The sequence below is a fragment of the Anastrepha obliqua genome, chromosome 3 (genome assembly GCF_027943255.1).
Source record: "Anastrepha obliqua isolate idAnaObli1 chromosome 3, idAnaObli1_1.0, whole genome shotgun sequence".
Taxonomy (NCBI): Eukaryota; Metazoa; Arthropoda; class Insecta; order Diptera; family Tephritidae; genus Anastrepha; species Anastrepha obliqua.
In genome coordinates this window covers 17,456,660-17,483,544 of record NC_072894.1, presented here as the reverse complement: position 1 = coordinate 17,483,544, position 26,885 = coordinate 17,456,660, and the positions used below count along the sequence as shown (strand labels likewise).

The 26,885-nt window shown below is 38.4% G+C and overlaps 2 protein-coding genes across 2 annotated transcripts; one reads left to right on the top strand and one right to left on the bottom strand.

Moving 5' to 3' along the window:
* Nucleotides 1–23,428: 23,428 nt before the first annotated feature.
* LOC129240679 (putative nuclease HARBI1) lies at nt 23,429–24,058 on the top strand. Its single transcript, XM_054876616.1, has 2 exons — nt 23,429–23,656; nt 23,714–24,058. Exons 1-2 carry the CDS (start codon nt 23,429–23,431, stop codon nt 24,056–24,058), a joined length of 573 nt encoding a protein of 190 aa, XP_054732591.1.
* Nucleotides 24,059–24,781: 723 nt separating this feature from the next.
* LOC129241756 (uncharacterized) lies at nt 24,782–26,500 on the bottom strand. Its single transcript, XM_054878256.1, has 6 exons — nt 26,249–26,500; nt 25,972–26,179; nt 25,723–25,911; nt 25,441–25,665; nt 25,309–25,371; nt 24,782–25,246 (listed from the first exon to the last, which is right to left on the bottom strand). The coding sequence occupies exons 2-6, from the start codon at nt 26,176–26,178 to the stop codon at nt 25,112–25,114; spliced, it is 819 nt and encodes a 272-aa protein (XP_054734231.1). The 5' UTR covers nt 26,179; nt 26,249–26,500; the 3' UTR covers nt 24,782–25,111.
* Nucleotides 26,501–26,885: the final 385 nt, after the last annotated feature.

Below are 26,885 nucleotides of genomic sequence, written 5' to 3'. Positions count from 1 at the left end.
CTTACGCAAGCCCCAGTGTACATGTCGACTAGAGAGACTAAAATGAAGGAAACTCAATGAATGATTTTCCACACATTTATCGTTAGTCCTCGCCCATAGATCTGCTTCAGCATAAATGCATACATTTACGGCACAGCCATTTAGATTCACACCACACTTCTTACAAATAAATCAGGCAGACACAAGAGCAAAAAAAAAACACACAAATTTTAACCAGCTTTTCTTCATGCCAGAGTATAAGTGTTTGACGTAACAGCTCAATCTTAGCTACAAAATTATGAGACACTTACTGGTAATTATTATGCTAACAGCAGCAACGCATAAGCGCCATAATTTGCTAGTATTTAAAATGGCTTTAAGCGCCCACAAGTACACAATGAGTCTACAAGTGCCCCTTTCGTATGGGCATAGCTGCGGAAAAATTTATGTAAATCCAAGTATGTAAGTGGGGGCACAAGTTTACATATATAATGGCAGCAACAAGTCGGTTAAGTGCGGCTGTTGACTTTGACTTTTACGCCGCGAGCGTATGAAAGCACTCACAATCACTTCAACTGTCATAATATGCCTAGTTCGTGCACATTTCGTAGGCGCTCTCGAATGTTTCGTTTGCACAGTGGCAAAAGTAGTCAAGTACAATGTAAAAACAAACAGGGGAACACACAAACAGTTGGCAGGCACAACATGCAAGACAAAAGGTTGCCAACTTAGCTGCTGCTCTCCAAAATACACTTATAATAACATTATTTGAGGCTTTTAATGCGGTTGGTGATGGAAGTCAAGCAGCGTCGTGAATAGCGAAGAAAACGTGGCACAGTGGTAAGACAGGGCTTCTCAATTGGTTGTCTTTCAGTAGGAATTTACAAATGGTGAAAAAATATGGAGAACAGCGTCTAGCAATTAAAGTATGGGAAAATTCATTGAGATAATAAACATAAATGAGTGTTGCTAATTCAGGGTGTTATTAATACCAAAAATTTTCTTTAAAAAAGATTTCGAAAATACAAACAACGCGAGTATAAATCGCTTAGGGAATAACTTTTTCGGGAAAAAGATAATAGATCTAAGCGGTAACTGGAAGATGTTCCAGGCTGTTTTTCGAGCCACTCAAAGTTATGCTGCTCAGGTGTGGGGGCATGGGGGCAATGCAGATGTAAATTTATAAAGAAGATTTTCAAATCAGCTCACTCACGTACTCTCTTACACTATCTACATATATTCACACGGGATTGGAATGTGCTCTTAATAAGGCATTATTCGAAGACAAGAATGAGAGGTTGCCTCAAATTCTGTCAAATTCGGTTTTAAAAAGAAAAATCTTCTGGTTTAGAGAACTTAACATAATAAGAAATGCTTACGACCTAAAATGGGATGACATGAAAAACTTGTGAAATGCAAAATAATGTTGAATATCATTAAACCAGACCACAAAGAAATCAAGAATACAATGAGCAGTAGTGATACCCGATAAATAAGCTTTGAGATCTTAAAATAGGATACGTATGTATGGAATGCCACTTAAGGCTCGAACAAGCGGGATTTCGCCCTCACCGAAGCGGTGTTGACCAAGCCAACACTCCTCATAGTAGAACAATCAGTTGAGTGGCGCTCCCCTTTTTACATGCTATTCGTCGACTTTAAGAAGGCTTCCGACACAATCAAACGAGACTCACTATGGCTGGCGTTGAGTAGAAAAGGAGTTACCGCTAATACTCGTATAATCCACCTCATCAGAGACCTTTACGAGAACTCCGAACTGGCAATGCTCCATAACCACAACATCAGCGACATATTCACCATTAATGCAGGCGTAAGGCACTATTGTCACCTGTTGTCCCTTCTCTTCGCCATCGTCCTAGACAACGTTATGAGCCAATTGACCCTGCACAAAAGACTATAATGTTTCATCAGACATTTTCAGGACCTGGACTTCACCGATGACATTTGCCTCCTCTCTTACAGACTCACTGACATGCAAGAGAAGGCTGAAAGACTAGTCACGCTGGCACGCAGTGTCACGCAACATCGTCAAGACAAAGGCTCTCTGCCATAACAAAGGACCTATAATGGTTGACGGGTGTCCGGTGGAATTTGTCGAAAGCTTCTGCTACCGCGGCTGCACTATCACGACAGACGGCGGAGCAGATAAAAATGTCAACTGCAGGTTAAACAAAGCAAAGGCGACGTTCGGGCAAATTCATTTAGTATGGGCGAGTTCGCAATTCTCTAGTGGCTCTGAACAACGATTATTCAGCTGATGTGTGAAGTCAATATTGTTATACAGAAGTGAAACATGGCTGGTATCCAACACCATCACACAGAGGCTACAATCTTTCGTCAACAAATGCCTCCGCATTATCTGTAGAATATTCTGGCCAAACACAATCAGCAACGACGCGCTGTGGAGATAAACTAATGAGGAGCCCATTTTATGGCAAATCAAACGCAGAAAGTGGCGATGGATAGATCACACGCTTAAAAAACCACCAGGTCTCATCACGAGAATGGCACTGAACTGGAACCCGTAAGGGAGCAGAGGTCGCGGTCGGGCAAATAATACTCGGAGAGAACGTCGATGTGGCGGGATCTAGCAAAAGCCGACATCACATGGGACCCTGCAAAAATAACAGCCCAGAACTGTGTGCGACGAAAGAGTCTGTACTCTCAAGTGAATTGAACAAGTATATACAAAAATAGCACATAATTAGGCCAGGAACGATTTGAATAGGTACGGAGTTTCGTTGGTTTTTAAGGCTAGGAGTGCGTGCATTATGCTAAACTGGTTGTTTAAGAAAAACTGCTCCATATGTAACTTAAATGAAACCTAAACAATACAGCATTTTTAAGGAAGATGCCGCATTGAAAGCTGAACGCTATCGATGATCCAGATTGGAGAGTCTTACGGTGTTATTGGTGCTTTACGATGTAGGCAATCTATTTTAGGTGAATAATATTGATATCTTTTCGGCAAACGACTTAATATGTCAATGCTGTAGGTTGAGTTTAAATGCAATATATTTTTGGCTATTTATTTTTAGAAGTTAAAATTATAAGTAAAAAACCAGTAGGCCTCAAGATAATTGAAGAAAAGACGAAATATGTACATAACACGCTCCTTTCAAGATAGTCGCATCAGAATCGGAAGCTATATTTTTGAGCTCATGCATGAGTTGAAATACTTAGGCGTAGTACTCACCATAAACAAGGATCCGTCCTTGACAATACTAACCGTGTTCAGGCAACTAACAGAGCATAATTTGGTCACATCAAACCTGTTGGAGTTTTCATTGATATAAAAAGAACAAAAGCTCCAGATGCACCAAAATATAATAATGGTTCTCATCTACACATGTGAAACATGGATCCTTAAAGCTAATGACGTGAATTTACTGATGCAATTTCAAAGAAAAATTCTCGGAAAAATATTTGGCTCCATACGAATAGAAGACGGTACATCCCATATACGGTACAACCACGAGCTCAGTGTTTTAATCGCGGGACGAAATTTAACGCGGGACGAAATTTAACGCGGTTTATAAAATCGCAAAGACGTCCTAAGAATGAGCAGCGAAAGAGCGACCAAAAAAATTTTTAAAACAAATCCTCAAGGAGCAAGAAGGAGAGGCCGGCCAAGGAGACGATGGTTGCAAAACGCAGAAGACGACATACGTAAGATGAGAATCTCACAACATAGAGCGAAAGCGACCTGTCGAGCAGAATGGAGACGCATTGATTGATATCTTGCTCTTTTGTTAAAAATTGCATCGACCTCTTTTGGCGTATACAGAAAAATTAAGTTAAATACAATATTTCGTCACCTGGAATTCTACCAAACCTTGAGCGCTGATTTAACGCTTGTTTAAATTTAATTTCAAACCACAATAGAAATATTATCATTGTTTTGTGCATATTTGTGCTTGATTCGAAAGTCTAGGTAGATTTGCTACGAAAACGCCTCACTGTGCAATATTCGACAGCCTGAAAAAGTCAACAACATAATGTATGTGGCATGCATCACCTCCTGTGAGACGTAATTCTCATATTTTATCCGGTTTGCCCTCCTTCGCAACTACTTATCTGTCAGTTTTTTTTGCTCTGTTGTTATTCTCTTTATTTATACCCACGCACACTTGTGCATAAGGGTATTATGATTTTGTTCACATAACGGTTTTATGTAACAGCCTAAAGGCATCGGGATAGATATTTTTTTATATTTTCTTTTACTTTACAACGATTTGTTTGCTGTTTGGCAAAGGGTAACTATTCACTCTATAGAAGTCTTTCTGCTCTACAAAACTTTGTTAATTGTATTTTTGAGTTATTTATTTTTTTTTTTAGTTTTGAGGCTTAGAAATGGAGTACCCAGGAGGCAAAAATAAATATTTTCGACACCTGTTCCTATTTGCTTTTCATTGAGGTCAAAAAGCTGCCGAAGCAGGCCAGGAGTGTAGCAGGCCAAAGTGTATGAAGAAGGTGTCATAGACGAGTTACAGCATGGATATGGTTTGCAAAGTTCAAAAATGGCAACTTGGGATGGCATGTCCCGCAGCGGGCCTTCTAAATTCGATGAAGAATATCTCAAATCACTTTTGAAGGAGCCCGGAACCCAAAAATTGTGAGCCTGGGTGCCTCTCGAGCTCAACGAAAAATACAAGGAAAGTCACCTTTAAAGTGCTTCTCAGCATCTCGCCCGTCATAAATAGCGCTTTTTGTACCGAATCATCATGGGAGATGAGAAATGGTACCTATAAATCAATATGAAGCAAAAAAAAGGAGTTGGTAGCTCGAGGAGATTTTCCAAAGCCAAGATTCAAGACGAATCATCATCCAATGATATGTGTTTGGTGAGACTGTGAGGGCATGCTGTACTGGGAAATGCTCGAACAATGAGCTCTAGATTGTACAGCTACACCGCGTGATTGAGATTATTCGACTAAAAATACCAGACCGTAATTGTCAAACCATACTCCTTAACGAACAACGCCAGGCCCCTTGTCGCACAAGTTGTCAAAGCCGCATTCTAAGAGCTCGAATGAGAGGTCCTCCAGCATCAGCCGTATTCTCCAGATCTTCCACCGACCGATTAACATCTTTTCCGCTACCTATCGAACCATATGAAGGTATAACGAAAAGGCCTCTACAAACTGCGTCAACAACTCCTTTGACACCAGATCAGGCGAGGTTTGGCCGAACGGCGTCTACAAATTGGTCGATTGGTGAGGAAAAGATTGTAAACAGCAACGGCGAATTGATGAAATTATTGATGTAATTATTGTTTTTTTTTTTTTAATAAAAATATGTAGCTACTTCACTGATGTAGCTACTTCACTGACCAAGCCTATGCGCCATCCATTGTCTTTGATAACGGTCTTTAGCAGTTTGCCACAACTGTTAACAGGAACCATATAATCTGAATTGGCCTTTTCATTCCCAATAATAGAGCTGTGGACTAAGGTTCTACAGATAAGCCGATCATAGCTGCGTTTGCAGCCCGATTTTTCGTATAGAGATCAATCGGTTTTCCATTGAGATTATATATATATATATAATTGGCACGTACACCCTTTTTGGGTATTTGGCCGAGCTCCTCCTCCTATTTGTGGTGTGCGTCTTGATGTTGTTCCACAAATGGAGGGACCTACAGTTTCAAGCCGACTCCGAACGGCAGATATTTTTATGAAGGGCTTTTTCATGGCAGAAATGCACTCGGAGGTTTGCCATTGCCTGCCATTGAGATAAGTCTGAAGAAATCGAAGTCGGAAAAAAACCCACATCACCACCCGTCTGTTGTTACAACCTACACCTCTCTTTGTCTATGCCAGTTGAAATTAAAATTTTTTCTGAAATGTGCGCGGGCATATAAAGTTCGATTCGTGCCGCATTTTGTACCCCCTTACTTGTTTTGAATTGTGGTTGCGGTTGTGCTCCTGTCAACAACATTACAGCAACTGCCGACAGCTTGCGACAATAAGAGCAACAACAAAAGCAAAATTTTAATAAAAATGAGCGATACATTTGCCACTAACTCTGCACACAGCTGTTGCCCACAAAACATGTTCATGTTAGTCGTTCGCATAGGCAAACATACACATCTATGCCATCCTTGTAGTTGTCGACCCCTGTTGCCATGCATTAGTTCTGCATTTCTTTTGTACTTTCTTCAGTTCAGTCATTTTCTTTCCAGCACATATTTAGCTCAGCCATGCATTCAAATACAAAGACGAGCATACACGTCCTTACATGCGCATACCCCTACAAGCATTGCCAGTATCAACAAATTTTGCATAGGCACATGTGTTGCCCTTATTTGGTGTTGTTGTGCTCATTTCATTGCGCTTGCATCATAAAATGCACTAATTGTTGTTTTTACCCCTCATTATTGTACCTTTGTTTTGTATATTTTGCTGATTTTGTGGTTTTCGTTTTGCTTTACTTTTGTCCTGCGTGTTGTTTTATTATATTTTTATTTTTTTTTTTAATTTATTCAGCTGCAATTCAACTCTTCGCCTACTGTTAATGTAAATGTAATGCAATTATTTCGCATAGAGCAAACTGGCCAGCTTTGTAGGTATTTGTGACCGAACTTTTAATTGTATAAAAATTAGCTGTATGGGAAATTTGCCACAATTTTTTTTCATTCAACCGGGCCAAAATTATAGCATTAGAAGTAACAGTTACTGCCAGATTTTGATGAAAATGTATCACAATTGGAAGCTGCACATAGAAAATTGAGTTAAGAAAGCCAATATAGCCTTCTATGCCTGTAAATCTATGTTCGGCAAAAATTGGGGTCTCAAGCCACGTGTCGTACTTAATGGTTCTGTCAATTTTGACATACGGTTGCCTAGTTTGGTGGGAAGCTCTTCAGAAGGGATACAACACCACTAAACTAGAGAGAGTGCCGAGAACTGCATGCGTGGGCATCACTGATGCTTGCAGAACATGTCCCACTGCTGCGCTCAACGTTATTCTGCACTTACTTCCTGTGGATCTGTAGGTTAAGTCCATTGCTGCTCAGAGTGCTATTAGGTTGAAGGAGATTGGTCTGTGGAGACAACTTTCTGTAGGACATAGTAGCATCTTGAAGCAGATCTACCCTTCCTTCTTTGTTTTTCGCACTGACCTCTCCATCCGCAAAATGCGCTTTGAGGTTTATGCTAAGGTCATCTTTCCGAGCACATAAGATTGGAAAGGGGGGGATGTCGGTACGGATATTGATACCTCTGTTTTCACTGATGGATCCAAAATGGAGTATGGGGTGGGAGCGGGGATTTACTCTAAATCAGCCAGCATTTCGGTCTCATTTAAACTGTCGGAAACAAGCAGAGGTCTTCGCGATCCTGCAAGCATGCTAAATGCTTCGGGATCGCTGTTGGGAGGGAGATTTTAAAATTTTTTCCGATAGTCAAACTGCGATCAAGGCCCTGTCGTCGCCGTATTGCAGCTCTCTTCTGGTGAACTCCTAGTGAACTCTAAGGAGGAACTCAAACGTCTCGAACGTGCAGGAAACATTTCCCTTATCTGGGTTCCTGGGCACAGAAATATAGAGGGAAATGAAATTGCCGATGAGCTTGCCAGGAAGGGGTCGACAGAACCGGTCTCAGCTGTCCCCTTCTCAGACATCGGTGCCCCCTTGACCGTTGTTAAAGGGAAACTACACATTTTCTTTCTAAGAAATGCGCAAGACAGATGGAGGTCTGTCTCATCGTGTGCTATTTCGAAAACACTATGGCCTCAATATGACAGAAACAGAACGCTCAATGTGATGGGAATCTCCCGCCATTCAATTTCCAAACTCATTGCGGTGTTCATTGGTCACTGGCTGATCGGTACTCATGCGGAGAAGCTTGGAATTCTCAGCAATCTTTATTGCAGAAGCTGTGGGGATCCTGCAGAGAAAGGCACTGTGGAACACTTTCTCTGCAAATGTCCGACTCTGTCGGCTAGGTGCTTGAGATTCCTTAGCGTGCCCTTTGGGGATGACTTGAAGAAATTCTCCAGCCTAGATCCCTTTTCTCTCATCCACTACATCAACAGCACTGGATGGCTGTAGACGGTTTTTCTTTTCCCTAAATCTTTTCACAGGTGGTGGTCCACATTATGGTATCAAAAGGGCACGTCAGTGCTACTTGAAGTGTACCTGGGGTACTCTTGCCATCTTACCTACCTACCTATCAGAATCGGCCCAAATTAACATTGGAGTGACCCTTATGAGCAATAATAAAAGTCAGAAATTATATTGACTATTGACTTAAAGCTTTTAAGAGGAAATTTATGGTTATGAAACTCAAGCTCTATCATATTTATAATTACCTATCAAAATTCGCACTCTTTTCAAGCAAATTTTATTTTCGGACAATTGATGGTGTATTAAAAGAAAACTCGAAACATAGAGTAAATTGGGGTATTGTGATATGCCCTCTGATGAAAAAGAACCGGGAATGTTTAATTTAAATGAACCGTTGGTAAGACTGTAAGACACACATTTTAGCGCCATCGGCATCAGCATTGGAACAACGTAGAGGGTCTTAGACACTCCAAAAATTTCTTAAGTTTCAATGCTAAAAGAGAGAACATGGCCCTCACGTTAAACAAAAAGAGCATTCGCACTCTCACAGGTACCCTCACGAATCACTTCACCTGCAACAAACACTTACATAAATTAGGCATAACTAACACCAGCACCTGCAGATTTTGCTGCGAAGATGAGGAGTCCATAGAACATCTCATCATCGAATGTCCGGGGTTGACGCATAGAAGGAAAAAGTTTTTAAACAAGTTCATGCTTATAGATGAAGACCTATAATCACTCCCTCAGAAGGAGCTGGTACAATTCATAAGCATACTTAACAGTCAATAGGCAGCATAGGGTGCATAATAGATCAATATGGTCGCAGTGCTAAAGGCCCATACCTTAACCCTTTACTGCCATTAACCATTAACCATTAGCGCCATCGGATCATTAGTGTCTGCCTGGCGTTTGTTTACATCAGTCAACTTTTTTCTATTTACCGCATTTTACCATGGATAATTTTGTTGAACAAAGAGTTTGTTTGAAATTTTGTGTCGCAAACCAAATTTCGGGTTCCGATGCACTGAAAATGTTGCAATAAGCATTTGGCGAATCTGCTCTATCAAGAACAAAAGCATACGGGTGGTATAAAGACTTGAAAAGTGGTCGGACAGTGGTGGAAGATTAGCCTCGTTTCGAACGCCCATCGACGTCAAACACTGATGAAAATGTGAAAATAGTGGAAGAGATAGTGAAAGTTAAGAGAGATCTCTATTGAACTTGGCGTTTCATATGGAACGGCACAACACATTGGGGTTGATGTTTTGAATATGAGACGCGTTACAGCCGGACTCGTTCCAAAGGAGCTCAATTTCGTGTAAAAACTCCAAAGATCAACTCAGACTGCTCCTATTTTGAGGGAGATAAAATAAATTTGCCTGAATTTCAACTCTCTCTTGTTTTATTAAACATTCCCGGTACTTTCTGATCATAGGGTCGGTATACTAGTCATAGACAATTATTTTAATTTGTCTTAATATCCTATGGACGAGGTGTGCTAAAAAGAAAGGTGTATTTTTATTTTTCTTAACAAATATTTATTTATTCATCAGTTTCTATTTCATCTCTTTCAAAGTCGTCCCTCTCAGATGTAATAAACTTGTGCCAGCGTTTTTTCCAATTATCGAAGCTGTTCTGTTATGCACTTTTTGGTATGTCTTTGAACTCTCTCAGCGATTCAGTTTTTCTCTCCTCAATCGTCGCGAAATGCCGTCCTTTCATCTCTCTCTTCAATCTTGTGAATAGGAAAAAGTCTCAGGGGGCTACATCTGGTGGATATGATGGCTGAGGTATGGTAACGGTGTTGTTTTTTACCAAATAATCTCTCACAAGCAAAGATGAGGGAGCAGGTGCATTATCATGATGCAAAAGCCATACATTTTTCCACAATTCCGGGCGTTTTTTTCGTACTGCTTCACGCAAACGGCGCATAACTTCAAGGTAATACTCTTGATTGACTGTACGACTTTGTGGTAAGAACTCCTAATGCACTACGCCATAGTAGAAAAAGAAAACAGTGAAGAAAATCTTGACATTTGATCGAACTTGGCGAGCTTTTTTTGGTGTTGGTTCTCCTTGACTCTTCCATTGGGACGATTCGGCTTTGATTTCGATGTCATAACCATGCGAGTATACCCATGATTCGTCACCAGTTTTGACCCTTTTAAGCAAATCTAAATCATCGTTGACGTCCTTCAACAATACCTGAGCGTTCTTTCAGCAATTTTGGAACGAACTTCGCTGTCACTCGGTTCATGCTCAAAGTTTCCGAAAGGCATGAGCATGGCATGAGCCAACCGATATACCGACATTCTCAGCAACTTCTCTAATTGTGATTCGCTGATTCTCTATAACAATCTTCTTGACTTTCTCAACATTTTCGTCGGTCGTGAATTTGCTGAGGCATCTAGAACGAACGTCGTCATTCACATCCTCCGACCTTCTGTGAAAAGTTTGTACCACTTGTAAAAATTATTTTACTCATACATCTGTACACTCACCATATGCCACTGTCAACATTTCAAGTGTTTTTGAGCACTTCATTCCATATTTTACACAAAATTGTATGCAACTTCTCAGATCCATTTTTTTCGATAGCAGAAAATCGCTAAGCACGCATAGATTTTGTTTTATTTATGCCTCTAACAAACAAACTAAAGATGCCAAGACGAGTGTACCAACATAAAAAGCAATAATATTAATCGAAAGTCGAACGTATGTAGCCCACGAAATTTGAAAATTCACCTTATTTTTTGAACATATCTCGTACATATAAGTATTATGTGTCCATATCTATCTCGATTCCTTCATATTGTTCACACAATCCATTTGTGAACAGAATTATAATGCCCTCCTGCACAAGTGCCCGCGAATATTGAAATAAAAGAATGAAAATTTGGATGTAAAACAAAAACATTGATGTTCCAAACAAATGTTGTTATTGCATGATACGCGAAATGAGTTGTACACAGCACTACTCTGCAGATGCATTGCAGTTGCATTGATAAATTGGTCATACACAAATACATTAATAATTACAGTACAGAGAATATTAGACTTGGTGCAACGAATTTCTGATTCATAAATTTATTAGTTACAAAAACTTGGCAAAATAAAAGAATAAAAACTGAAAAATACCTTGAGTGTCTTGAATGTTAAGACGCTGTTGCATAATGCGACAGCTGCACCAATGCTGGAAATCCAATTTTAAAGTGAGAATCTATTGAATATGGCAATAATTCTGAACTATCAAAACAAAATGCAAATATGATATATACTTCTGCGAACGTCGACGTATGCATACCTTGAGTATTACCGCGAACTAGTCAAACTGCCAAACTTACAAGAAGCAAACCAATTCGGTACTAGTGAATTTCCCTGTTGGGTATATAGAGGCATAATTGTCTAATGGTGTCAATGTTCGTGGCAAAGGGTAATTAAAAGTCTGTGGTTTATGTAAATTTAAATAATCATTTATTATTTTATTATGTTGTGTGAAATGTTAGACACGTGTTTTATATGTAAGTACTTATAAATTCAGCATTTGCCGCGGATGCATAAAATTAGTTTTTGTAAAATAACAAAAATACATTCACATGTAACGTTTTCATTTAAAAAATATGGCTTTAATTTGAATGAAAAAATTGAATTTAGAAACGTGAAATTATTGTGAGTGAATCCATTCATAGAAGAAAATATCCAATAATGAATAATGGAGAAAATCATCACTTAAAACGTTCAAGCCGTTTGTTTTATTTCCCAGAGAAAACTTTTCTATTTTTTTAATTCACCTCTGTTTTGCGAACTGTTTTTTAAGCCACTCAGCAATATTTCTATTTCAAGCTCTTTAACTCATTCAAGAAACATTTATGGAATACACCACTGATGCAACCATTTACTAATTTTATGATAAATAATAGTACAGGGTCCGGCACTCGAAGTGCAACCAACTTCAGACCGCTCGCGCAGCTGATGCACGGACATCAGCTGTCTGTTAATTGACTAAATGACAGTCCAGAGTATTGTTTACAAGAGCGCGGAAGCATTTTGCTGAGAGTAAGGGCGAAAGAGAAAGACAGTAATGGATTTCAAACGTAATAGTGTGATTGCATTATATTTGGCTGGAAAATCACAACAGGCGATTGTTCCTTCGAGCTCGAGCACCTTAAAGTAAATAAAGTTTTTGTTCATCGCACCATTACTCGTTACTGGTAGCATCGCGAAACGTCATGGAGGTGGTCATCAAAAGACTTCAACGTCACTTGAAATGGTTCAATAAGTGAAGAAGCGACTTGAGCGAATTACTCGACGAAGTGCCAATCAAATGGCGAAAGAACTGAAAATATGAGACCGTAGCATTCGCCGCATACTGAAAAATGATCTCAAAGTCAAGCCTTACAAGATCCAAAAAACGCATGATCTCACACCAAAGCAGCAACAAGTCAGATTTGATAGAGCGAAGGAGTTGATTCACTTAGCCGAAAGCGGTCAATTTCCGAACATTGTGTTTTCTGACGGGAAAATTTTTCAAATTAAGCAATTCGTAGACTCCCAAAACGATAGCTTTTATTTGACGGACCGTTCAAACGACAATTTGAGTCACCGATTGTCCACCAAGAGGCAGCACCCGCCACAGGTAATGGTTCGGGCCGCTGTAACCTGCAATCGTTTTCATCGAGCCTGGTGTCAAGGTAAATGCGAAATATTATCGGGAAAGTTTTCTGGAGGTTACTTTGAAGCAGTGGACAGAAAAATATTTCGGTGGCAGACCATGGGCGTTTCATCAAGACTCGGCGTCATTTCACAAAGCTCGAGTAAACCAAGAATGGCTAAAAAACAACGTTCCGAACTTCATAGCGTCTACACAATGGGTATCAAATTCATTAGACGCGAATCCGATGAACTATTTTCTTTGGGCCATTTTGGAAAGTAAGGTCCAAACTAGAAGACTCACCGGCCTCGAGATGCTGAAAATAGCCATTGTCCGCGAGTGGGCCAAAATACTTGCAAGTCACATTCAGGCAGCTTACGATTCGTTTCTGGATCATCTCAAGACTAAAGTCAAGGCAAAAAGTGAACATATTTTTTATTATTTTCACACATTTTTTACTTAGAATTGAATAAATTTTCCCAACTAAATTTATGGCCTTTTTAATAGGTTCGAGTGCCGGCCCTGTATAGAGTAATTTATTATGATATGAGGGCTGCTGTAGACTTTCTCTTGAGTCTGATGAAGGTTATGAGGCTTGCAATTGTTTCTGTGACAAGAGGATTTTAGTGCGATTATAGTCGAGAGTTGTGCGATGTAGCATACTTTCTTATTTCTTCAATTATAGATGGTACTTTGAGATCACGATGAATTTGAGCATTTGTGACATGATAACGGGCGTTTGAGATCATTCTGTGGGTTTTCGACTGGAATCTTTGAAGTATTTCGATGTTTGAGTTAGCTGCAGCGCCTCAAAGTTGGATGCCATATGCGCATATCGGTTTCAAGATATCTGAGTATAGTGAGAGTTTACTTTCGAGATTAACATGAGATTTTCAATGTAACAACCAATATAGGCTTCTGAGTTTCATTCCTAGAGCCTTCCATTAATGAAAATAGGGGTTTTCCATGTAAATTTGCTATCAAGATGCATGCGAGATATTTTGTAACATTAATTTGAGAGATAATTGTATTATTAAGCCGAACGGGTGGGCGAGTTTTTCGATTTAGTGTAAAAGTGACTTGGAAAGATTTTGTCTCATTTTTCTTAATGCGTCATCCTTTCAACCAAAGAGTTCTTTTATCAAGTTCTTTCTGTAGTTTTTGGGAGGCTACATGGCGGTGGGAGTCAATTATGAGTACGGCAGTGTTATCCGCGAACGTTCCGACTATTGTTTCTTCAGAAGCTGGTAGATGGTATGCGTATAGCAAGTGTAGGATGAAGCCCATAATACTGCGTTGGGATACACCCGCTGAACTTTGACATATCTCAGACTGTTCTTCGTTTTCTTTTATAAAGAAATATTTATTTTGCAGGTATGACTTAATAAATATGTTATAAATTATTGGAAGATTTCTTTTTATTTCCAGAGTTAACCATCGTACCGAACGCGATCAAAGGCTTGAGATACATCAAGAAAAGCGGCTGAGCAATATTTTGTTAGTCCAAATGCTTTGTGTTTCTTGAAACCGGTCTGTGCACGCATCTCTACGCATCTTCGGTTTCCATGCTTCTGATCGTTGTCTTCTTGTGCAATGCAAAGTTGGCTAGTCCACCCAAATATCTTCGTAGGTGACGGTAATAATGCTGTTTGATAAATTTTCTTCGGCAAAACTGCAACCAAATTGGTGGTAAATACAAATAAGCGGCTAAATCCTTTTTCGGAGAAGCGGCCCAAAACATGAACCTTAACTGAATGTTTAATAGTTCGTTGAAGTGGTCGTTTTATCAGCGAAGACCAGGACTGACTTATGCAACTACGAGTATTCGCCAAAAGGAAAGATTCATCCATGAACATTTCGTTTGTCCAATTCTGTTTTGAATTTGCTTTAATCCATGTAAGCCTCTTTTTAATGTGTGATAATGAGAGTAGCGATTTTTTCAGTGTGCTCCGTATTTTGAGGTCGAATCGTGTCTTGGAGTACATTAACACTACTTTTCCATAAAACTGATTCGGCTTCACCCAACGTTCGTCACACAAAAATCAGTGATATTTTGGTCTTGCTTTGCAGAGGTACTTTTTTGGCCTCATCCGTGCAAGTTGTAAACGTTTTCCGCTTCGGTATTCTGTTGCACTCATATATATATTAATGAACGTTTTCGACTTTATAAAATATTTTGGCGCAGTTGCACGTGACATTTTTGGACCTTAAGATTGCCTCAAATCGTTTTTCATACACAGAACTTGTTTTGAAAAAACAACTTAGGTTTTATAAATTAGTTACAAAACTATTATAACAAATTGCACAACGCGTATTACGAAAAAGAAAGGCCTTTTTAGCAGCATTTAAATTTGTTTCATAAGGGAATTTCGAATTTTGCCGGTCACGCTTCTATTAGACAGACTGTGCATTAGTAAGCAGATGCGCTGTATTTTTCACTGGAATATAGCACGAAAAGTTGATGACGTCGCACAAAACAACTTTCAGAGATTACCGAGCATAGTCTCAGATATTAATGAAAAAAATAAAAACGAAAAAAAAGAATCTCAAAAATTGTTAACAAAAAAAAAATTTTTTTTTAAGTAGAATGTTTCTAAGAAAGTTTATTTTATTCCAAAAAATGAAAAAACTAAAACTTTTATACTCAAACCTACAAACAAACCAATTTCGGAAACTTTTACGACAATGTCCAAATTACTTGAATAACTGAACAAAAAATCGTTTATCCCTTAAAATAAGGCAATAATGAAGTCTTTATAATATTATTTGTTGTAAACTTATTTTTTAATCCAATTTGTAAACTAGATTAAAAAAATTGTATTGAGCGCTACTACTTAAAAAGTATGTAATTTTTATAACCAGGTTCATTGTCAAAATTTGTGGAGTAGACTATTAAGACTTTTTTTGTTTTGCACGCGTATTTTTCAAGAGATGAAATATTCGAAATATTTAGCGCTAGTAGAAGTGATATTCACACAAATTCAAATTCTAAAGTGATCCGATTACCATAACACCAACGTATGTAAACTTATTGGAGCAGCGTAAAAAGTGTAGATGAACTTTGGTCACTCTATGGTGATCACTAAAATTGTTAATATTGAAATATATACACACACATACATATATACATATATATATAATTGGCGCGTACACTTCTGTTAGGTGTTTGGCCGAGCTCCTCCTCCTATTTGTGGTGTGCGTCTTGATGTTGTTCCACAAATGGAGGGACCTACAGTTTCAAGCCGACTCCGAAGAGCAGATTTTTTTACGAGGAGCTTTTTCATGGCAGAACTACACTCGAAGGTTTGCCATTGCCTGCCGAGGGGCGACCGCTATTAGAAAAAAACTTTTTCTTCATTTTGGTCTCTCACCGAGATTCAGAACGTAGGAATGGTAGTCACGCACCAACACAATCCAAAAAAATAATTTGTTAAATATCACATTTGAAGCCAATCGTGTAAGATTTAGACGTTGCGACTTGCCTCGAAAAATTAGAAGATCACGCTCGAGTCGTTTACTAGAAGTTATTGAAGCTTACTCTGAATTTTTCCGGAATGGCCGCCAAAGAAAGAGTTTGGTTCCGCCTGCTCGAATCTATGCACCATGCACATTGGATATTTAAAGGCATCTATTCTTTAAACATTTATGTTTTTAGGGACGAATTCAAGTTGACAATGAGAAAAGAGACCAATCGGACATACAAAAAATTAGTAACCTTTTTACAAATTTTTTTTGGTTCTGCTTATGTTTCTGAATCTGGTAATGGAATAGAAAATACCACTTTTAAAAGCTCACGGGCATTTAAGGGTTTCGAGCTCTGATTAGATGATGAACTAGTGTGACTCGCGACCTTGGCAAATGACCAAACTCCTGGAGGAATGTCTTCCCTCCTAAATTCCTATACTCGTATTGTTAAAAATCTGTGCTACATGGTTAGGCCAACTGTTAACTGTTAGCTTTAACGAATCACTGATTTTTTGAAATTTTTTGAAATTTTTTGATAATTTGAAAAATTCTTTTGGCATACCGTCATAAGTCTGGAAGCAATTCTGATGTACTAAATTATCGTCCGATCCACAAAATCTCTAGTACACCTTAACCCTTTGAAAAACTGGTTCACGGTTTTCTTTTCGTCGGGACAGCCTAGCAAGTACAGCACTCAGACACAATTAAATACATTGTACTACACTCGGGTTCCCTTCTTAATTTTCTTTAAATCTACTCGACCTCCGAAGAAATCTGACTAGATCTTGTGGTGCCAAGGGGCCAAGGTGGATGCTTCTTGACATATCACTGCCAAAGACCTTAAGCCTAATTCGAGCGAAGGCTGAGCAGACGCATTGAAAGTGGTCCGCCGTCTTGGTTTGATTTTGTTCCAAGTTTCAGATCTCATATCGCCTTATCAGCACGACTTTGTTGAGGGTAGATCTACTGTTACGAATTTAGGTATATTCGCAAATTTTTTCCTTAACCAAGCCAACAATGATGTCTTATTTATCGTTGTCGGTGTGTATGACAGGCGTACGATAGAGTCAGCCGTAGTATCCTACTTAAAAAACCGGGTTCCATTGGTCTTACTCGTAACTTACTTAAGTGGTTTGCATCTTATCACAGAGATAGAGCTCAATTCGTTCGTATAAGCAATATAAAATCAGATGCCATCAAAGTTACCTCAGGTGTGCCTCAAGGTAGCCATTTGTGCCTCTTGGGTCACTATTCTTCTAAATCTTTGCTAATCCTATTTCAGGCGTTATTGTGGCATCGCCTTGTCTGATGTATGCAGGTGACTTGAAAATTTACATTCGTATAGAGGACGCAGCTGACTGCATAAGACTTTAAGAGGATTTAACATGATGGAAGCTAAGTGTGACGCCAACATTTTATCTCTTAATGCTGCTAAATGCCAGCACTTGTCCTTCACTATTTTAGTTTATTTAAATATATTTGTAAGCACTGTAGAGAAGTGGAGATGGGACCAATCTTGAGCTTCATAAGGAGTTAGGACTACTCCTATGATTTAAAAAAAAAATGGATTTTTGCTTTGCATTTTTTTTTAAGTATAATATTTTAAAAATATTGTGTTTAAAATTTGAAGTGCATCCGACAAATACTTTTCGAGTTATTCAACAATTAACAAAGGGCGCTCAGGCGCTCCGGAGTGTTCGTATGCTGAAAAAATGGATGCTGCGCGTATGAATGTGGCAGATAAGCGTGCTAACGATAACACTAGAGATGGTAGAATGCTACGTAGGCAACAGTAAATCGATATTTTGGTAGCTGCTATGACGGCTGAAGAACTATTATATGGCCCAGGAATAGATGACGCAGAGTAAGTAATTTAATAATTCATACAACTCTACATAAATCGATAGCAAAACTTTAAATGCGTTTTTCTCAAATCTATGTTTTTTGAACTGGTGATCACTATAACTTAAACACCGCTTGGTAGATTTCAATAAAATTTATACTGCTTTTGAAAAACATAAAACACTCGCGTCTGATCAAAGAATTTTTTTTTCAAAATTTCGATTTTTTTTAACAAATAATTGTCGGTTTTTTTCTCGAAAATCTGAAAAATATTTTCTGAAGCCGACATATTGTTAATTTTGAAAAAAAAAAACAATCTTCGATCAGACAAAAGATTATACACATATTAATAAAACTAATTTCTCTTGTCCCATTGATTTTACATGAATCTTCAAGGACTTGTGATGATCACTGCAAGGGACTTCTGGAGAAACGGGCTCCACACAAACAGTGATAACTTTTACAATTATTATTTTATTTTATTTTTTTTTTTTGAAATTTTACTAAAGTTAAGTCGAAACATGATGTATTAATGCTATGTTTTTATTTTTGTAAAATAAAGCAATTGACTGGATTATTGAAAATCATAATTTTTTTGGGCCTCCGACTACCCCTAACCCCATATGAGCCACAAAATGGTTCCACAAAGGAAAATAAACGAGGTTCCCGTGTCGCACAGTGGCATCACAATGGGCCTGTAAGGTCTAAGTGAGTTGGTCGTACAGACCGACTAGCACCATACCCTAACTTCAGCACTGTATAGTCGTTGTTAGAAAAAAAATATATGGTAATCATATTATTAAGCTAACTTTTTGCTATGTAACGCAGTTAACATCTACATATGTATATCCTGTCCCTCTGTCAGCAACACTCTGCTTTATCGTTGTCGGTTTCTTTTGAATTTCCCTTCCTTACTGTAATGCCATTAAATGTTGTTATTTGCTACGGGCTGCCTTTATTCGCCTATTCGTTGGTCCCTCTTTCCTGTTTTATGTCTTTGTTATTATATTTTACTTGTCGTGTCAACATGTAAGCGATATTGCATGAGGGGAAGTGGAGGTTTTTATTTAAAATTATGTTACAGTATTCACATCCATTTATGACATTCAACAACGGTGATTGGCCAAAGGAGAAAGCAGCAAAGAGTAAGCGAATGCCACTGGTACAAAGTATATGCATGTAGGCTGGCAGGTCTACTCGTAAGCTTTACGGCCGGCTGCGCCAACTACCCCGGCTTTGTGGTATGAGACGTGTACTTAAGTGTAATTTATGTTGCAATTAAATAAACATGAGCTACTTTTCAACAGGAAAAAATGATTTGGCATTCTTGACTTGTTCTTTGCTTTGGAGGAAATAAGTTATCATTATTTTTCTACACGCTTTCACGACTCACATACACATACACGTCAACTTTGTGGTTTGTTATAGCAAACTTTTATTCACTTGTACGTACATTTGTTAGCACAAACACCAGCTTTTTGGGCTATATCAACACCTCGTTTTCATTTTCACTACACTCACTTTTCGGTCGCCATACAGCGTTCTGGTAGGCAACAGATAACACTGGCGGTTGGCAGCTGGCTGATGGCACATAAACTAACACATAAATGGTGCAGCGGCAGATCCATTAACTGCAGTTTATTTCTCACTAACCAAACGGACTTTATAAGAGCCCATGAGTGAAAGTGGCAACTACGTAATGCGGCTGGTGTATTCTTGTAATGGGTATTACTTGTATATTGCTACCTGGTCAATAGCGTTTTAATTTTCATCACCTTTTTTATTGATTTGATTAGTATGCTAGTTGGCTTAATATTGCTCTACACGCATTTACATATATTTATTTACTTTATTTTTTTATTTTATGATGCACTTTTTAATAGCCTCTTATTGTGATTTTCACATACAACCGCACGCACGCACGTTATCCGAACTACGTACGCAAGAGCAACAAATTAGCAACATAACGCACCGGAACACAATATGGCTTTAGCACTTTGTTCACTTACACGTGTACTTCCGGCGCCAGTTGTATTTGAACTGAAATTGGAATTTGCCGAGCAACGAAGCTGTGGCATCGTACTCATATTTCCTTCTAAGCAAGCACCAATGCGACTGTTGCTGCTGTAACGAAGTCACAAAGGAGTAACATTCGGCCTCCAATCGGTTTAATCGACATGAGAGATTCAAATTCGTTGTTTTTGGTTTCGTACGAACTTCGAATGAAGAGTGATAAAAATATTGCTATGAGAGTCAAAAGCAGCAAAAAATATGTTCGTTTTTCGAACTTCCCTTTATACAACATTTTTTTTTAATTTACTCGAAATTTCGGCATTTTGATTTTACTAGCCGGCATTTTCAGTTTTTCAAAAAGAGAGAGAGAGAGAGAGAGTATTTCCTACTGATAACTACTGTTGCTCCAATATGCGATTTTAACTATAATGTAAAGCACGTGTTTATGTTCCTCCTATAACAAAATTGTACTATAATGCAATGATTGGAAATAAATTCTGCTGCTGACTTCAACAAAAATGCAAAAACATTTGTGGCCACACAAATCACGCGCTTTCTATTGGTTTAGTATTGTTGTTGAGAACATGTTTTCTCTTGTTGTTTGGGAACACCTATCTCATCCTAATAAATTCTTCGAATGTGACAGGTGTGGAATGACGATATAAACCTGTTAGTCTATACATATTTCCAAAGTCCTGAAGTCTTCCTTGTGAGGACATTGTTCTTTTTCGTCGAATCTGATGTGTTGTTATCTGAACTCAACATGAGCTGTATAATTGATATCTGCTATAAGTTCTGTTACAAGTTAACTCCGTTATAGATATGAAATTATAATACTTTTTATAATAAAGATAGTTTTATTTAATCACGTAAATATTAAAAAAGAAAAATTTTAATTTTCATTCGAAATGGTCACCAATTGCTTTTACACAAGTCTTCAAACCATTAGGCCATTCAGCTACTGCAGCGCGCACGGCTTCCATGGATATTGACGCTGCTACTCGAACCAAAGATTTTTTGAGACCCTCCAAATTTCTGTGAGGTCTTCAACAGGCAATGCTCTCCAATTCTGACCACAAACTGTAGTCCTATGGATTCAGATCTGAACTTCCAGAGGATCAATATTCTGCGGCTATGAACCCATAAATATTGTTTTTAGCCACTGCTGGGTGGTTTTTACATTGTGGACTGGAGCGAAATCGTGCTGGAAGATTCAACAAGGAGAGTACTGCCCAACTGCTGCACTGCACCTTCTTAGGCATCTTCCAGGTACACTTTTGCTCCGGTCCTTACCTCTTTTTCACACAAATGAAGGATGTAACGTCTTTACAAGGCTCTCCGGAAGCTAGTTGGTCGCTGAACCTTTGGAACAACATTTTTGGGGTCTTTAGAAGTTCAAGCATAGATTTTGTCGTTTTGCTTATTAAAAACTTCTTCAAAAGTGAAAAGTTTCTCATCTATGAAAGGAATATTTTCCCGGCCGTTGACCGCGTGTCACCGAAGAAGCTGTTTGAGATCATCTCTAATTAATCGTGACATGGATCTGGTCGATACATTCATTCTCGTGGACATGCTTTTCTGTTTTCTGAGGGGATTTGGGATTTCTTCGAATTCTTTCTCGAACGACTTTTATGGCTGCACTGGTTCGAACCACGCGAGGACGACCACTTCTTTTTGTGTCTGTCATTTCAGACGTTTGGGAAAACCTATTGATCGTGCGGTAAGCAAACGTTCTCGAAATACTAAGTTTTCTCATAATCTCACTTGCACTTTTACCACTACAATACGATTTTCCTTAGCTCTCCACTTCAAACGAAATTTGTCACGGAACTGAGTATAATTTATGAGTAGAAAATGCATTCGACCAAAGATTGATAGAAGGAAGTTTGCGCCCATCAGAGAGTGCGTGACTTTACATTAGGCGAGTTGTGCAGTGTTGCCAACATTTGCTCTTCGCAATAAATTTACTGATTTTGTATACCCAAAAAGTTCACTCTGAGAAGATTTTAGTGCTAATGAAAATTGTTGATTCTTATGAAATTTGATACTGAAAGTGGAAATTTTATTTTTTTGCTCCTTTTAAGGTTAAGCAAGAATATTAAATCTTTCGCTTTCAACTCTTGTTAACATTGAAAACCTTCTCACACATTCTAAAAAGCGTTTGAATTTACTGAATGCGAGGAAGTGTAATCGTGTCTTCCGGTCCTCTATCCTTAGTGAGACTTAGGGCATCAAGAGGTGTATTCATAGTAAAAATAAACCAGAGAATACCGGAAAATACTGAAGAAACACAAGAAATTTTCACAAAAAGAGTACCTTATCTTATAACATAACCTCAAATATAGCAAAAAAGTCCTTTTCTTAACAAAAGAGTTTGTCTTAACAAAAAACTCATAAATTAAATTGTACAAAACCAAAAACATTTATTAAAAAAAACTGCACATTTTAAACACAATTTGCCACGCTTACAAAGTTCTTTAGGTAATTGAATTAAAATTTGGTATTTTATTTTATTTAAATGGGCATTTTGGTGTGTTTTTATATCCAAAGTTAGGGAGCACTTCAGTAGCGAGAGAGAGAGATTTTACTGGTGGAAGGACCGCAATAACCACAATCGCGGGCAAAGTGACCAGATGTTAAAAAAAGGAAAGTTAAATAAAACTGAGTGATTTATTGAACTAATTTTTAAAAAATGTATATTTTAATTAGAACAGGTTAGAAAAATGTCTTGAAGAAAAAACTAAAACTACGAGACTACGAACTTCTCGCCGTATGCATTGCATTCAATTTCCAAACTCGTAGCCGTGTTTACCGGACACTGGACGATCGGCACTCACGCGGAAAAGCTAGGCTTACCATTTAACCTCCATTGCAGAAGCTGTGGAGACCTTTCAGAGAAGGACACTGTTGAGCATTTCCTCCGTGAATGTTCGGGTTTGGCAGCTAGGGGACTAAGGTCACTGGATGATCCTTTCTTCGACAGCCTGCGGCAGTGTGCCAACCGCAATCTCATCAATCTTCTTCATTGCATCAAAAGCTCTGGCTGGCTGTAGATATCTGCCTGTTGGAGGTCTCATATTGGTATCAAAACAGCTCTTCAGTGCTACTTGAGGAAAGCCAACCAGTGGTGCGATTCACTAACACATTTTATCGATATTCGCTTTGTTATCTTTCCTTAACCACAATTTTTACGATTTTGCTATTCAGTAACCCATTTCATTACGAAAATCGACAAGACAAAATCAGCTGTTTGGTTAACCTGTCGATTATCGCGAACTAAACGACAATAATTTTGGTGTTGTTAAATCAAACGATAAAAAAGAATTAGTGATTTTAATCAAAACTGTGAAATTGGATGAAAAAAAACTTATTTAAAAAGCGTGAGTATGGCGTTTGAGTATTTGGCTTACGATTTATCGCGTGGAGAGGAGGAAGTGAGCCCTCAAATAGTTGATCGAAGTTTGCTCCGGCATGTGGACAATCCTTTCGATTTGGATGCAGGGGAGTTCCAGAAGTTATTCCGTTTAACTCCAGACTTGACTGAGGACGTAGTTTCGCAGCTTGACAGCCATCTGAGAGGTTCCAGAGTAACAGCGATTTCGACTGAAAAACAGGTAAATTTGGTAACATTCAAGCTAATTCAGTTCTAAATTCTGCCTTTATACAACTAGGTTCTAGCTGCACTGCGATTTTTTGCAACCGGGTGTTATCAACGACCCGTAGGTGAGCAATGGGGAATATCTATGAGCCAGTCGTCCGTTAGCCGTAGCATTCATCGGGTAACAGCTGCAATCAACAGCTCCATGTTTTGCGCAAAGGTGAGATTTCCCATGACCCAAGTGGAGCGGCAAGCGGCAAAAGAAATTTTTGCTTCAGCAACCTCCCCGTTTGTGGGAGGTACCATTGGAGCTATCGATTGCACGCACGTGTCAATTTTGGCCCCGAAACGTCATGAAGAAGCGTATGTCAACCACCACGGCTACCATTCGCTTAATGTCCAAATGGTAACAACATAATTTGTAAAGTATTCAAGAATCAAGATTCCCTTTTAATGTTTTACAGATATGTGATCCTAGACTTAAAATTTTAAACGTAAATGCCAAATTTCCGGGAGCACGGCACGATGCATACATTTGGAGTTCCTCTGCGGTGCGAATGGTTATGCAACGGAATTTTGAAATTGGAAACCATAACTTATTTTTGATTGGTAGGCTTTTTAATCAATTAATAAATATATTTAAATAAAAATAAGGGAATTAAAAATCAAAAATTCTCTGCAGGTGATTCCGGGTACCCTTTGGAGCCTTGGCTGATGACTCCTCTAACAAACCAACCGGAAGGTACTCCGAAATTCTTGTACAATGAGGCATTGTGCAAAGCTCGTAACCCAGTTGAGAGACTTTTTGGTGTTCTTAAGGCAACGTGGCGGTGCTTGTCTCAACAAAGGACACTCTTGTACGATCCAGGATTTACTGGACAAGTAGTTAACGCGTGCTCTGTTTTACATAATATTCGTTTAGGAGAAGGAATATACCAGACCGAAAATGAATTCACAGAGCCCAGAACAAACGACATTTTTGTAAACCAAGATGCACCATCCTCAACAGCAAAGCGCATCCAAGACCGACTCATTGCTAATTTTTTTACTTAAATACTACTTTCACTCATAATCATTCCGCATACATATCTATGTGAACACTCGGGTATAAATAGTTAAAACATTTTCATATTTATTGTTAAAACCTTTTATTGAACAAAATTATATGCAGATTCAATAAAAACAATTCAGTCTTTAACTTCAGTTTACATACAGTTTTAGGTTACAGGCACATAAATCTATTTATGTATATAGGTATGCATAAGCGTATGTACACATGGTTTATAAATTCAAAGATCAGTCTATTTGTAAAAACGAAAACAATACATTTTAATTCATTTAATTAATGTTACTTAACATTACCACAGCATGTTTACTTATAAAAAATAAAAATAAAAAGTAACTTCAGGTACTAAAAAAAAAAATTATGTATATATGCACATAAAAAGGAACTGCGGAATTTGTTTCTAATCTACATACGGTAGATTGCATTCGTTAGATTGTTGAATGCTTCTGCGGTAGCGCTTAGACCATTCCCCAATACGGCTATTGCCTCCGCCAGCATTTTATTCGCCTGGGCATTTGCAGAGCTGCTTTCGGCTAAGATCTATTAAAAAATAGCAAGAACAATTAATAAAATGCCACTTTTATGTGTTGAAAATAAATTACCTTTAAAGCATCTGCTTGTTGTTTCGCGACTTCTACTGTTTCTCTACTCGACTGGGCTAGCATCTATTAAAAAACAATCACCAATGGAAAAACATAATAAAATTATTTTACATTAAGTTCAAAAGAAATTACCTTTAGTGCATCTGCCTGTTTTTCTGCAATTTCTAAAAATTTCTTCCGAGCATTACCGTCTTCTTCCATGCGCTTTCTTTTCAAGCTCGCCCGTGGTGTTCTCCTGTCTGAGATATGGGAATTACCTGACCTCAGCGTGAAATTCTCTGCCAGTGGCGTCCGTAAAGGCGACGGGGCTTCCGAAATCACCCTTTCATCTTCCACTTCGATACCCATTTGGATTACCTAAAAATTTACACACCAGTAAGTTACACTTTAAAACATACACTTCATACAATTTACCTCCTCCAGTGGAATATTTTCAGGGGTTGAATCGTGGCCCTTCATATACTCCTCCCCTATGAGAGCAGACACCCGCCTCTCGAGTTCCGTTAGGGGCTCCTCACTGATAGGCCTGTTTCCCGTTAAAGCTTGTTGCCTTCGCCTATTCCGTGCTTTAATGCTGGTGCGGCTTTTTAAGTCCCGCCATACCTTTTTAGGGAAATTATTAACAACTCTCTACTTTTAAGTAATAACACAATATTTTCTTACCGTTTGCCATTGATTCACCGTCTTCACCGCTCCACCCAGACTATTTAATTTTGTTGCAAGCTCGCTCCACTTTTTATCGCACTCAAACTTACCATGGAGGCTGTGGAACCTAGATCCTGCTAGACCCGGGACTTCCATTAGGTAGTCAAGCAGGTGATTTAGCTGCTCGGATGTGGCACGGCTTCTTTTGGTAGCTGTCGATGTCATCCTAAAGCAATATACAAAAATTATTAATAAAACAATAAATTGAAATAAGCAGTTATTTTATTGTACTTACTTTGTACATATATTTTTGGTAAAAAACACTCACTGCATTTAATAGTTTGGCGTCTATGTTTTTTTGTTTCTCTTCTTCATGTTATTCGCTCATTCTGACATTTAATTTGACAAAGATGCCACTCTCTATCAGTTTGAATAAATAGAAGAAAACAGCTGTTCAGTGTTAGTTAACATAAGTTAGTGAATAGCACAATCGACAGTGCAATCGACAAATACTGAAGAGAAAAATAACAATTTTCGAATCGATAAGAGTTAGTGAATCGCACTACTGGCACTTCAATTATTTCACCTACCTATGCATTACACAGTTCGTCACAGAATTTATGGCAGGACTAAGTATATACTCGTACGTCCTTATCTATAAAGATTCTTTTATGGTGTTGCATTCAACCGTTATATACTCAAGTGTGTTCGAATATAAAAATTATGGCCATAAATTTTAGTACGGAATTCTCTCAAACATCGGGAGCGGATTATTCTGTTAGCTACTGAGTGAGAGTAAAATATAATATTACGTGTTACCACTCGCACACGACTCAGAGGGCATGCGTGCTTATTTTTTTATTTCCACTATAAATAACACGTGCTTTTCCACTTTAAGAGGCATTTAATAAACAAAAACAGGTTGCGAAAAT

Coding starts and splice junctions, on each gene's coding strand:
- LOC129240679 (XM_054876616.1), top strand. CDS start 23,429: ATGGCGTTTGAGTATTTGGCTTACGATTTATCGCGTGGAGAGGAGGAA. Junction 23,657..23,713: donor CGATTTCGACTGAAAAACAG/GTAAATTTGGTA, acceptor TTATACAACTAG/GTTCTAGCTGCACTGCGATT.
- LOC129241756 (XM_054878256.1), bottom strand. CDS start 26,178: ATGACATCGACAGCTACCAAAAGAAGCCGTGCCACATCCGAGCAGCTA. Junction 25,666..25,722: donor AAAATATTCCACTGGAGGAG/GTAAATTGTATG, acceptor GTAAATTTTTAG/GTAATCCAAATGGGTATCGA. Junction 25,372..25,440: donor AACAGGCAGATGCACTAAAG/GTAATTTCTTTT, acceptor GTTTTTTAATAG/ATGCTAGCCCAGTCGAGTAG.